Raw genomic sequence first — 13,866 nt, forward strand, 5'->3', positions numbered from 1 at the left:
CCTCAGATCCTCACCTGCTATAGACATCCAATTCTGAGCCTTGAGGGGGTACTGAGGCTGGTAGTCAAGGCCCCTGATAATATGTGTGTGTGTTGTTCTTGTAGAATATTATTTTACTGCCGGGTGGTGGTGGCGCGCGCCTTTAATCCCAGCACTCGGGAGGCAGAGGCAGGCGGATCTCTGTGACTTTGAGGCCAGCCTGGTCTACAAGAGCTAGCTCCAGGACAGGCTCCAAAGCTACAGAGAAACCCTGTCTCAAAAAACCAAACCAAACCAAACCAAAAGAATATTATTTTGAAATGTGTTACTTTTGTTTATGCTTTGGAACATTAGTTTAACGATGCAAAGATGTGTTTGATTAAATAAAGTTCACCTGTGGTCAGGAGGTTGCATCAGCAACTAGCTGATGGGAAGTTGTAGGGAGGAGCCACGAGAGAAAGGAAGGAGGAGGACTTCAGGGGCCAGGCATCAAGCCACCCAGCCAGACACAGAGTAAGGAGGGAAGAAAAGACCCTAATCTAATCTACATGGGAAGTAGAAAAAGACAAGATCTCCTGAGTAAATCGGGAGCATGGGGATCATGGGAGAGGGTAGAAGAGGAAGGGAAGGAAGGAAGGGAAGCGGAGAAAAATATATAGCTCAATAAAAACAATAAAAAGAGGAAAGAAAGAAAAGGTATGCAGGAATAGAGAAAGATAAAAGCCCCGAGGCCAAAGATACATGGGATAATTTTAAGATAAGCTGGCTAGAAACAGCCAAGTTAAGGTCAGGCTCCCATAACTAAGAATAAGCTTCCGTGTGTGATTTATTTGGGAGCTGGGTGGTGCCCCCCCCCCCAAAATCAAAAGAGTAAAACATCTCACAACAGTGTATGTATGTGTGTGTATGCACACGTGAGCGTGCAGGTGCACCTGTGCCTGTGTAGAGGCCAGAGGGAGATGTCAAGTGTCCTGCTCTAGCCTATGCCTATCCCCTTGAGTCAGGGTTCTTCATCGAACTTGAAGCAAGGCTGTTGGCCAGCCAGCCCTAGTGATCCTCCCATTTGTCTACCTTAGTGTTAGGGTATGGGTGAGATTTTTGTTTGTTTGTTTGTTTGTTGTTTTTTTCCGAGACAGAATTTCTCTGTGTAGCCCTGGACTCACTCTGTAAACCAGGCTGACCTGGAACTCAGAGAGTCGCTTGCCTCTGCCTCCTGAGTTTTAGAATTAAAGATGTGCACCACCACCCACAGGTTGTGGGCATCAAAAAAAAAAATGTTCATTGGTGTTTTACCAGCATGTATGTCTGTGTGTGGGTGACAGGTCCCCTAGAACTGGAGTTATAGACAATTATGAGCACCTTGGGGGTGCTGGGAATTGAACCTGGGTCCTTCGGAAGAGCTGTCAGTGCTTTTAACTGCTGAGCTATCTCTCCAGCCTTGTGGGTGAGTTTCTAAGCAGGGTATCGTGGTGCATGCTTATAAATTCAGCCTGGGGACTAAGGCAAGAGGAGAGAGGGGTCAAGTCAAGATGAGCTACGTATTGAGACCCTGTCTCAAAAAGAAGGGAAAAAGGGCAAATTTTAAAAATTAGAGGAAGGAGCTGGGTGGTGGTGGCACATGCCTTTAATTTCAGCACTTGGGAGGCAGAGGCAGGTAGATCTCTGTGAGTTCGAGGTCAGCCTGGTCTACAAAAGCTAGTTCCAGGATAGGCTCCAAAGCCACAGAGAAACCCTGTCTCAAAAAACAAAACAAAACAAAAATAGAGGAAGGGAGGCTGGAGAGATGAATCAGCGGTTAAGAGCTGGTTGCTATTGCGCAGAACCAAGTTAGATTCTGAGTAGCCATGCAAAGTGGCTCACGATTTCTTATCATTCCAGTTCCAAGGAATCCTCTGCCCTCTTCTGGTCCCTATGGGTACATGCACAGACATGATATACATACACATAAGGGGACACACACACACACACACACACACACACACACAAATAAATTTAAACAAAAATATAATGTAGACATGAAAATTTGTCTATCTGAACATCTATGTAAATAATTCCTTTATTTTAAAAATATTTTGGGGGATTGGAGAGATGACTCAGAGGTTAAAAGCACTGGTTGCCCTTCCAGAGGTCCTGAGTTCAATTCCCAGTAACCATATAGTGGCTCACAACCATCTATAATGAGATTTGATGCCCTTTTCTGACCTGCACACATACATGCATACCGAACACTGTGAATACATAATAAAAAAAATCTTAAAAAAATTAAATTTACTTTCTGTACATGAGTTTATGTGCACTTTATGTATGACTTGTGTCTATAGCGGTCAGAAGAGGGCATCAGATTTCCTGGAACTAGAGTTACAAATGGTTGTGAGCCTCCCTATGGGTGCTGGGAACTGAATCAAGGTTCTCTGTAAAAGAAGCAAATGTCCTTAACCGCTGAGCCATTTCTCCAGCCCCCCCCCCATGCCTTTATTTGTTGAATCTGTTGCTAAATTGGAGTTTTCTGTGTGTTGACTCATCTTTATCTTAGTTCTCAGAACGGTGCTTGCTAGAGGGTTAGTGAACACACCTATCTAATCGAGCACTTCCAACACTGGCTTTACAGGGGATGCACCTTCAGGGATGTTGGAGGGTGGGGGTGGGGGGCGGGGGGAAAGGAAAGCAATTTGTTCTATCAATTCCATGCCTGGCCACCACCTGGTCTATAACAGTGAAGATGTGTGGGGGGAGGTTCAGAACATTCCAGTGCCGTGAATGACTTGAAGTGAATTATCCAATAAATAGAGACATTGAAGCTTTTTACACTGGAATAATGTACGAGAAGCGGGCATATCGGGGAAGCTGCCGTCACCATAGTGATGGGGTGAGGCAGGTGCTGGGGAACTCAGTGTTGTGGGGAGTCGTGGGAGGACTAGCAAGGACACAGCAAGGTCAGGACCAGTGTCCAGGCAGAAATAACAGCTTGTTATGAGCTGTCACAAAATATATATATATATATATATATATATATATATATATATATATATATATATTAAAGAAAAGGCCATTTGTGTATATTTTCCCCTAGTGATAAATGGTTTGTAACAACAAAACAAAATATATCACAGAGATGTATTAAAAATGACAGTCTGCACCACAGCATCAGCCGAGAAAGCCAGGTCACTGAAACTAATGGCTGGCAGGCCAGCCTGATGACTGCTTGGTTTGTCAAAGAAATTATTTTCCACGTTTACCAAATGAGACAAATGCCGGTGCCTTTAAGAACCTTTAAATAGAACAAGGAACTAGATTACTGGTGATGGAAGACTCTTTTCTGAACAGTAACCAGATGAAGATCAGTGCAGCAGCAGAGAACTGGAAACGGCTTCAAGTGTACCAAAGCATGGAACAGGGCAGGCCTGCCGCAAGCCCTCGCCCCATGAGATGCTCCCCTGCTCTTCCTAAGCCATTTGTTTGGGCTCCTGTGACTGTTTTCAGCTGCTTCCTGGTGTTACTTTCCCTTGCCCAGCTGTGAGCATTTGAAATACTCCCTGCTAATTCCTCACACTGCAGACCAGCCTGACTCTTTGGTCTCCTGACGGTGAAAGTGTAGTTATGGGGTTGTTTTGCTTTTTAAGGCAGGGTCTCTCTGTAGGCCTCGCTGTCCTAGAACTCATTTTAAAGACCGAGCTGGTCTCAAACCCACAGAGATCTGCCTGCCTCTACTTCCCAAATTCTGGGATTAAAGGCGTGCACCATTAGTGGCTCCAACCAAAGTGTGCTTATGTTTGAAGTTCAGTTTAAGGTTAATGACATTCAAAAATGTACAATCAAAAGAATTTTTTAAAACTCATAAATTTTACAGATTGGTCAGTCATTCCATAACTTCAGTGTTAGGGAACTGACGCTGTGGTGAATCGGCTCACTTTAAAAACTTCCGTCACCAGATTTGCGCTGTTACCGCCCACACACAAAATGACTTTCATTTCTTTCCTGCTGGTGCCATTATGTGTGCGTCAGATGTGGAGGCTGTGGCCAGGAGGAGAAGCGGTGACAAAAGTCGAAGGGACTTGATCAGGTGGCTGAGGTGGCTCAGTGGGTCAGAGCACATCTGCGAGTCTGACAGCCCAAGTTCAATCCTTGGGTCCCACATAAAGGCGGGCAGAGGGAAGCAACAACTCTGCAAAGCTGCCTTCTGTTCTACACGCACAGCACAGCACAGCACAGCACAGCACATGCGTGCCCCCTTCTGCCCCACGCCACACACACATATAAATAAAATATATATAATAAATTATATATAATATATATATATATATATATATATATATATATATATATATATATGGGCCAGGTCCAGAGCAAATGAGTTGGCAATGTTCTCCACTTTTCTTTACAGAGAAAACAAATGACAAATGACAGTAACAAAAACGAAACAGGTTCGGAACACTTACTTGCTTAGGATGCACAAGGCTCTGCATTCCCAGCATGCATACACGCATCCCCCCATGCATACACGCATCCCCCCATGCATACACACATCCCCCCCAAACAACAACAACAACAACAACAACAACAACAACAACAACAAAGAGCAAACAATTAAGCAACCTTTCACAGTTCAGTAAGAATTAAGATTCTATGAGAACAAGAGGTTCAAAGGAGCACGGGGCTTTCCAGACTCTGCCCACTGTCCAGTTACTGTGAATGCAGCAGAGACATTTGGACGGGGAGGAGAACATGAGGTCACTCTAATGATGTGCCTTCTCTCGCTGCGGCCATCCTCTGGGGGTGCCATGACCCACTGGAAGCTCCCCTCATCCCTCCCTCGGGGACCTTCATTACCCATGGAGTTCCTTGCAGAGCAGCGAAGTCAGCTTCTTCAGGTGAGGGAGGTTGCTGGAGCCTGTCTTCAAAAAGTCAGAGTCCAGGACGAGCTGAGTGCTCAAGTAATCCTGGATGGCTTTGAGATGTTCCTCTGCGAGCCTGAAAATCAAAAGGGAAGTGAAAATCCGCTTCGTCTGTTCCAGCCACAGAGACGGTGACACGGTGAGGATTTCCAGCCTCTGGTTGAGGCATCTTTGGGCTCTCAGTGTGTCTGTGTGAAGAAGGTCCCTCAGGTGGGACTGCAGAGGCAGAGGAATAGACCAAAGCCAGGTACAGGCCAGCAAGAATAACTCTTGGGATGAGCACTTTTGGATACTGTTGGAGGGAGATGACAGGAGGTGATAGGGCTGGGTGCGGGGGAATGGTTATTTATTTATTTTTATACAAAAAGCCTCCAAAACATACGGAGGGGGCCAGTTTTCCATCTCCTCAGCTCATATAGCTGGGATCCAAGTGTTAGAAGGACAATACAGTCTAGAGGAAACAGGCAGGTCTGACCCTCACACAGAATCCAAATTCACAGTCAAAGGTGACCCAGGGCACTACACTAATAGAGGGGGTGGGGTCTCCCTGGGCTTCTATGGGAAAGTCAATGTGTTATTAATTTGGTTTCCTTAGGGATTGGAGGTGCAGGGAGGTGTGATAGGGTCTGCCGATGCAGTCCAGGTTGGGTTTGAACTCTTGATCTTCCTGCCTCGGCCTCCTTAGTGCTTGCACGTCCAGTTGACTTCACAAGTGTTGGAATTACAGACACAGACCACCATGCCTGGCTTCTCTGTGAGGGCCAGGAACATGAGGCCAGGCAGTGGATGTTCAGGTGGCTTGACTGCCTACCCACCAACCCCTAGCCCCTATTTGGCCTGGCCTTTTCAGTTTAGGAAGTGATGGGGTCAAAGGGCAGGTGTTTGTGTCTGTGGGTTTCCAACTCTTGGACCCAAGTTGTCTCCTTTCGATCAGGAGGCACAACCCAATCTCCTCACGTCCACTGTCACATATACCAAGGAACCACGTGCTCCTGGACTCCAGCTCTCAAGAGCCAGCCTTTCCCCCAGCACTTGACATAGTTCTTCTATGAATAATGTCTGTGCCCTGCTGTGGAATAATCCTTTGGTACACTGTGAAGATGTGTTGCTCTCATCGTTAATAAAGAGTTGACTGGCCAATAGCTAGGCAGGAAAAGGCTAGGAGGGAGAGCCAAACTAAGAGGATGCTGGGAAGAAGGAGGGCAGAGTCACAAAGGGTGGCCAGGGGAAGCAGGAGAGGAACATGCCGTGGTGAAAAAAGGTACTGTCACATGGTGATTTAAGATGTAAGAATACAGGTTAATTTAAGATGTAAGGGCTAGTTAGTAACAAGTCTAAACTATTGACCGAGCACTTACAATTAATAAGTCTCTGTGTGTGGTTATTTGGGAGCCAGCTGGCAGGACAGAGCTGACTGGAGGGACAGTTCTCTATGAGTGAAGTCCTAAGTTCGTGGCGCCATTCTGAGGCCCCACAGGAGCTGTGTGAGGAGAACCTGTGGATAGTCAGTCACATTGGATTTCCTGGGGTTCAGAGCTACTGTTTCCGAGACTAGGGTGTGTCTGTGGGATGGAGCGTATCCCCCTGCAGCTGGCTGTGACAGGACGCAGTGCAGCAAGCAAGAGCAGCCTTGCAGAGAGATTTCCTGTGAGAAACAGTCTAGGAGCGTGGGTGGCCGTGGTGTGGAGGTGCCACCTGACCACAGAATGGTAGTGACCTTCTAAATGAAAAGCAATCTTGCACCTGCCAGGGCAGAAAGACCTAAAAGTTACAGATGTAAAAAACACTCCAAAACTTTTAAAAATGTAAGCGAAAAAAGGAGAAGAGACATTTTCCCTCACAAAGATGCGGATGAAGCGTTAGTGTGCGAGGAGATTGTAAAATCTCACAGGAAAAATACAAATATCCTGATCTTAAAGAAATGGGCTAAAGACAAAAATGACTTTTTTTTTGGAGGGAGACAGTCCTGACTAAACCTACAGAAGCTGTCTTTCAATTTTACTATTAATAAGAAGAATGAGAAGCCTGCTGCTCCCCACAGTCTGGGCCTGCATGCCGGCGTGCTCGATGCTGGGTACCAGGCACAGGCCAGCTTCCTGGGGGACCCTCCAGGTAGAAACTTACCCACTGGTGTCCATGCTCTGCAGTCGCTGAAACAGCGTCTCGGAGAGACTTGGCCGGGTGACCTCAGGGGCGCGGGGGTTCTCTAGTGGAAGAGGAGGGTCCTTGGCCTCGCAGGGCCCAGAAGACACAGGAATGTTTCTGGGAGGCAGCTCCGGCGGTGACATGACACTTTCTACCAGAACAGCAGAAACAATACCATCTGTGAGGACACCGTGTAGACGGGCCTGCTCTGCATCTCTACTACAGCCCATGTTCCAGGTCCCAGTCTGTCCGCTTGCTCCTCTTCCTCCTCCCTACATCCAAGCACACTCCCTGATAGAGAGCCTTCTGAAGCAGACCTGGTTTTATGACCCTTAGACTTGGAGCCTCTCTGGCTGTGGTCTGTTCTACCATGTTGCTCAGCAAAGATGTACTGGTATCTGTTGGCTCTGAGAAGCCCAGGGACACCTGCAGGATTGCTGGTCTTGCACAGATCAGTTGACAGATCAGCATAATAACTTGGTTCTCAGGGTTTATGGGCAGGAACTCAAGCCCATGCAACCACTCGCTATCTCAATTGCTTCCCCCCCCAAACTTCTGCCCTCCTTTTCTCTCTATTCCCTCCAGCCTCAGGCCTCCTTTCCCTCTTCTAGACCCTCAGAAACAAATTTATAAATACGGGGTCCTCCCGCTCAGAGACCCAACATATCAAACAAACAGCTTGACCTTGGGCTGAGAGATTGAGATCCTTGCCAGTTCCTTTCAAATATCTTTCATGTGCATGAAGGCCAAGGTCGCCAAGCATTTAGGTTCAGGACTTCGTGCCCAAGACCCTCCTGACCCCTAATGGCTACCCTGGCTCCCAGGATAGCATTTCCCGAATGATAGGAACAAGAGGACTTCTTTAGTGTTTGCGCACTCCCCTTTCTCCCTTTCTCAGCTGTGGAAGATAGTTCTGATTCTATTTTGGAACCAGGAACTGCAGGCCCTTGAGAAGACCCAAGTCAAATCAGAAACCTAGTCCAGGTGCTGGACATCCCTTAGCTCTGGGTCTTGTGTGTGACAGGAGACTCGTTTGGGGAAGTGAAGTCAAGGTCAGGAAAGTGGGTTTATCTCTAGAGCCGGAAGCATTGGGGTTTGCTTCCGATGGCATCCCAGAGGCAGGGAAAGCTGAAGGAAAGCTGGGTACATGGCCTGAGGGACGTGAGAATGTTGACGTGTGGAGGACATATCTATAGGACAAGATCAAGGCTGCCATGTGGCCTTCATGTGAGCTTTGGCCCCAGCTATACCACAGCTGCTGATCTCTAAAGGTTAGAGAGAGGGGACATGGTAGTCCCCATCAGCAAGCTCAGTACTGTGGTCATCTACGACACATGCTTCGCCTGGCCCTCCTCTACTGCTCCTGGCTGTCTTTTGGCAGGTAGTTTGAGCTGAACAGGCAGGAAATGGGCGTCTCCAAGGAGGCAGAAGGTTCGAGAAGGGTGCAGGTGATCTACAGCTAGCCCATAGTAGAAGAGGATGCCTCAAATGTGCCTGGCATATTCTCACCAGGGCAAGGCAAATGCCAGACCTGGGATGTCAGCATTGCTGGTCTAAAGCCTTCCTCAGGGACCTGCCAGGGACACTCTGCCTAGCTGAGGGGCTCAAGAGGTTACTTGTGGTCTTCTGTTAGGCAAGGAACCTTTGAGATGAAAAGGAGGGACATCCCTCTGCTGGAGGGATGTCTGTATAACCGTCGCTCCATGACTGGCTCCTTGTCTTTATGCTGCCCCTCACCCACGCTTGGGAACTTTTTTCCTCCCAACATATATTTTATTTTAGGAGCCTCTTTAGATATGATAGTGTCTCACTATGTAGCCCAGGCTAGCCCCAAACTCACGGTCTTCCTGCCTCAGCCTCCCAAATTTTGGAATTGCCAGTGGCATGATCCACCATGACCATTTTTTGATATTTTCAACAATGGTATATGAAGAAGGAAACACTTTGTCCATCTTCTTACTTAGGTGCAAGGATGGCTTTCATTTTTACTGGAATGACAAAACCGAAGAGAGCTTCATTTATGGAGTGTCTGCTGTGCACTGTGAATGACGGTCATCTGATCCTGTGACATGCTGAGGGACTGATACGTGTTACTGTCACCTAATCACTTTATTTATTTATTTATTTATTTATTTACTTACTTACTTACTTATTTATTCATTTATTTATTTATTTATTTATTTGGTTTTTTCAAGACAGGGTTTCTCTGTAGCTTTGGAGCCTGTCCTGGAACTAGCTCTTGTAGACCAGGCTGGTCTCGAACTCACAGAGATCCGCCTGCCTCTGCCTCCCGAGTGCTGGGATTAAAGGCGTGCACCACCACCACCTGGCATCACCTAATTGCTTTAAAGGGAAGCTTGCCGTTCAGAGAGTCGAAGTCACCCAACGCCAGCCACAAAGGCAAGAAGCCAGAGAGAGAAGTTCTGGTCCACACCTGACTTCAGAGCCCATGGTCCCCAGCCATCATTCCTGACCTATACTTCCCCTCTGATCTATGAGCAACCGTAAGACAAGACCGGCAGAGCCCGGCTGGCACCTCCCCACCCTTGCCATCCTCTCCTTCCCTTCCTACCAGTGTCCTCTTCAGCCTCATCGATGGTGTCCTCTTCCTCCAGGGGCACAGGGTACTGCAGGTGGGTCACCAGCCCCATGTTCTCCTTCTTGTAAAACTCAATGAGCTGGTCCAGTTTGGTGAAGAACCTCATGGGGACACCTTCAGATGCCTGAGGACGGAGCACATTTTAACTTGAATGTCACCCAACCACAAGGGCCACCTGCAGCAGACACCCAAGAGACAGGGAGTGACCATACTTCAGAAAAAGCTTCAGGCTCTCCACCCACACCACATATCCTGTAGCCAGTGGCTCCCAGCAGTCCTTTGCAAAGGGGCAAATAGGGGTATTTTTAAAACTGCTTTTCTTTTCATCTGTTAATTATTTTTTAAACTATTTTACTATACAAATATAGTATATTTTTATTATACCCAAATTAGGAAATTCAGATTTTTGAAAGAAATCAAAGGCCCAAGAGTTCTATTTTTAATAGCTTAGGTGTGTATGTGGTGAACAGAGCTATTTTTGCTCCCCTACCCCAGATCATTTCTAAAAATTATTTTTTATTTTTGGTGTTGAACTTGGGTCCTCACACATGCAAAGCACAGCCCAACCACTAAGGGACACTTCCAGGCCCGGGCTATTTGTGTATTAATTGCCCATTCTCACAGCAGTGGGGGTTGAACCCACGGCTTTACACACGCTAAGCGAGCACCCTACCACTGTGCTGCATCTCCTATCTCTGCCCAGAGTGCCGGGATTACAGGTATAGGGCTCACACGCAGTTGTTGCCTGCCCTCTTTAACTTTATTTTGCGGCAGAGTCTCTCTAAGTTATCCAGGTTGGAGCCTAAGCTCATCCTTCTCCTGGCTCAACCCCCAGAGTAACTGGGATTAAGGACACATGCCACCACCACACAGGGCTTGTTTGTTTACTTATTTAAGGTTTTGAACTGGGGTCTGGCTGTGTAACACAAGGTGGCCTCAAACTTGCAAACATCTTCCTGCCTCAGACTCTCAGGTGCTTAAAATTCAAGCTTGTGCCACCACAACTGACTATTATTTTTAACGACAGGAAAATTTGTTCTTGTAAGTTTTAAAATTTGTTTTAATTCTGTCTTTGTTTATTTGTTGAGATTGGGTCTCACGACACAGCCCTAGTTTGCCTGGAACTCACAGAGATTTGTCTGCTTCTGCCTCCTGAGTGCTGGGATTAAAGGTGTGCACTGCTATGCCAGACTTAGCTACCTTTTTTAAAGATAAAATCATTTTATGTGTATGATGTTTTACCTCCATATATGTATGTGCATCATATGGGGACAGTGCCCATGGTGGCCAGAAGAGGGCACCAGACCCTCAGACTGGAGTTAGAGATCCTTGTCAGCCCTCCCTGTGGGTGCTAGGAACTGAACCCTGGGCCCTCTACAAGAGTAGCCAATGCTTTTAACCACACGGCCATCTATCCAGCTCTTCATTGTATTTGTTTTAATCAAAAGTCAGAAGCTGATCCAAGCAACATAGGAATCTTCACCTTCACCACTTTGTGCCTCTGCTGTTGATGATGGAGGTCACTCTGCTCTACTCTTCCAACACTCTGGGACCAGGACCCTTGTGTGTGCTGGTGGAAGAGGGAACTCCAGCAGGAAGCTCAAGGTCTTCTCTGAACAGCTAGCCCAGTCCCTACCAAGATGTCCTTACCTCTATCTTCCATCCACTACTAAGACAATATCCCTGTAGGCAGTCAGACTGGAGCAAGAGACGAAGACCCTGAAGGTAAAGATGGGCACCACATACACCTTGTCTCTAATGGCGTTGAAAGGCTGGGGCTTTGTAGGGTCCCTGTTCCTCCACCTGAGCCTCCAAACACCAAGTGTCTGCCCATAGTCTGTCTTTTTATTTTAAGATAGTATCTTACATTGTAGCTCAGGCTGGCCTCAAACTCATGACAATCCTCTTGCCTCCGCTACCTGGGTGTTCGGATTACAGGCATGAACCACCATGTCCAGCTGTCCCTGTCATCTCAACAATGACTCTCACACCCATCTTCGGGTTTGGAAATCATAGGTTAAATATCTCTTAAGGGGCTGCTAGCTGCCTTCTTGCTGGAAGAGACGCACTGCTTGCAATTGAGGCCAATAAGAAAATGGGTTTGAGATGGAAGTCCTCACAGGAGGGCAAGCAGATGGTGGATTCAGTCACCTCTACATTAGATTCCTATTTGCTGACAGTTTGAAGGCTTTATTTAGGAGGCTTGCTAGGACATTGGCCTGGTAACATCAGGATCATAGGCGAATGTGACCAAATGAGGTATCTTGTCAACTTGATGAGATTAAGATTCACCGTGGGTACAAGTCTTTGGGCTTATGTAGGTTAGGGTTATTGAAGACCCTTCCTAACGTAGCATCTCATGGACTGAAGACCAGGATTGAACAGAAAGGAGAAAGCAAAACTGACACCAGCATTCACCACTCTCTGCCTCCTGAGTGTGGGCACAGTGTGACTAGCTGCCTCTGCTTCTCCTACTGTACCTTCCCTGTCACCCCATCGCGGGAGACTGTAAACCAAAGTAACCCCTTTCTTCCTCAAGTTGTTTTTTTTAGGCATGTTATCACAGCGATGAGACAATTGATATACAGCTAGGAATCCCAGCTCTCAGACTTTTCTCTGACCCCGGGCTCATGGGTCTTCCACACAGTAGTGAGGACACAAGGTCTCATGTGAGACTCAGGCCATACACATGGGCTCCCTGTCTCCCTTGGCTTCTTTCTTTCTCCAAGCATAATTGTGTCCTCATGTGCACTGCACATAAAAATCTGTGTATGTGTGTGTGTGTGTTTGTGTGTGTGTGTTGTATGGCTTAGACTGTTTAGTAAATCTGCAGAGAGCTTAGCAAAACCATTTGTTTATTCTTTTCATTTAATTCCCTTGTTTTCTCAAAGCCCCGTGCCTGCACAATCTCCAGGAAGCTCTGTTAACCACCTGAGTGGCAGCCCCTGCTGAGATTTCCAGAATATTCTTTCAATGATTCAAATGCAAATAAGAATGGAATAACAGAAATAATTTGATAAGATGTAAGACCTTTGAACTCAATTCAGTTAAAACAGTCGTAAGTATGTGTGGCCTTGTGTGTGTGTGTGGGGGGGGGGGGTTTACACCTAACAGATAGCATGCCACCAGGCATTTGGAAACAGTATGAAAATATTAAAGAAATTCGAGGTAGGCTGACCCATGTGGGAATCTGGGAAAGGAGTCTTAGCGGGGGGCGGGGTGTGGAGGGCCTGAGGAGCGCATGTGTGAAAGTGCATGCGATTTGGGGTTTTTGGAGGCACTCAAGCTGAGATGCAGAGCATTTTATGTAACAGAAGAGAGGGGGGGGGGACTGGAATTATACTGCACTGTTGAATTGTAGACATAGTCACCCCCCCAAAAAAAAAACAATGAAGGGTGAACAGGCTGAGAATTGATCAAGCAGAGAAACAGATGAGCTGATAGGAAACCCAGGAGGGTGGAGGCAGGAGCTGGAAGCAGCTATGGAGGCTCTGAGAGCTGTCAGTCAAGACCACCTCTCTGGCCTCTGCTTGAGAGTGCACCAGTCATAGGGGGCAGGGAGCAGAGCCTGGCAGCCCAGGGTGGCTGACTGCCCAGGTGGCACAGGCTTCCAGGAAGATGGTGACTGCAGAGTTGAGTTCAAACTTCAAGGATGGAGAAGCAGGTACCTCTGGGTGGATGCCTACGCCAGTTCATAGTGGCACTCCTGGGGTGGGAGGCTTTCCTCCACCTTCCGCAGGTTGCACTAAGGGTGGGACAGTTTGGATTGGCTTTCCCCAGTCCATAGGTTGGAAAGGTAATCCCTATATTTACATTTGGAGGTAAAGCCTTTGGGAGAGTGGGGCCCCATGATGGGATCAGCGGCTCTTTGAGCAGAGGAAAAGCAAACTCACACTTGCTGTCTGGCCATCTGATGCCCTGTGCCATGTTGTAGTACAGCTCGAAGGCCCTCACCAGATAGGGGCTATCACTTTGTCCCGAGGCATCCCACTTCCAGAACCGTGAGCCAAATTATCTGTAAGCTTTGATCTGCGTGTGCTTTGCTAGGACCTTGTTCATACTAGGCAGATCCTCTGCCACTAAGTTACATCCCCAGACCTTAAGCTTTATTCTTTATAAGTGACCCCATCTGTGGTATTCAGTTGTTTGTGTACGTGTGCCGTGAATACTCACACGTACAAGTACAACTGATAAGACAGACGGGGATGAAACAGGGAGGCAGAGATTCCAGGTGGACAGCCTGAGATCATT

General features: G+C 47.2%; 1 protein-coding gene across 1 annotated transcript in view; it reads right to left on the reverse strand.

Annotated features, from left to right (window-relative positions):
* Positions 1 to 13,866, reverse strand: part of Inpp5d (inositol polyphosphate-5-phosphatase D) — a 112,292-nt gene that overhangs the window by 51,196 nt on the left and 47,230 nt on the right. The window contains exons 3-5 of the mRNA XM_038339125.1: positions 9,589 to 9,739; positions 6,996 to 7,167; positions 4,807 to 4,947 (exon numbers count right to left, since the gene is read on the reverse strand). Coding sequence (XP_038195053.1) covers positions 4,807 to 4,947; positions 6,996 to 7,167; positions 9,589 to 9,739 — 464 coding nt within the window. The remainder of the gene's footprint in view (positions 1 to 4,806; positions 4,948 to 6,995; positions 7,168 to 9,588; positions 9,740 to 13,866) is intronic.

The sequence above is a fragment of the Arvicola amphibius genome, chromosome 8 (assembly GCF_903992535.2).
Source record: "Arvicola amphibius chromosome 8, mArvAmp1.2, whole genome shotgun sequence".
Taxonomy (NCBI): domain Eukaryota; kingdom Metazoa; phylum Chordata; class Mammalia; order Rodentia; family Cricetidae; genus Arvicola; species Arvicola amphibius.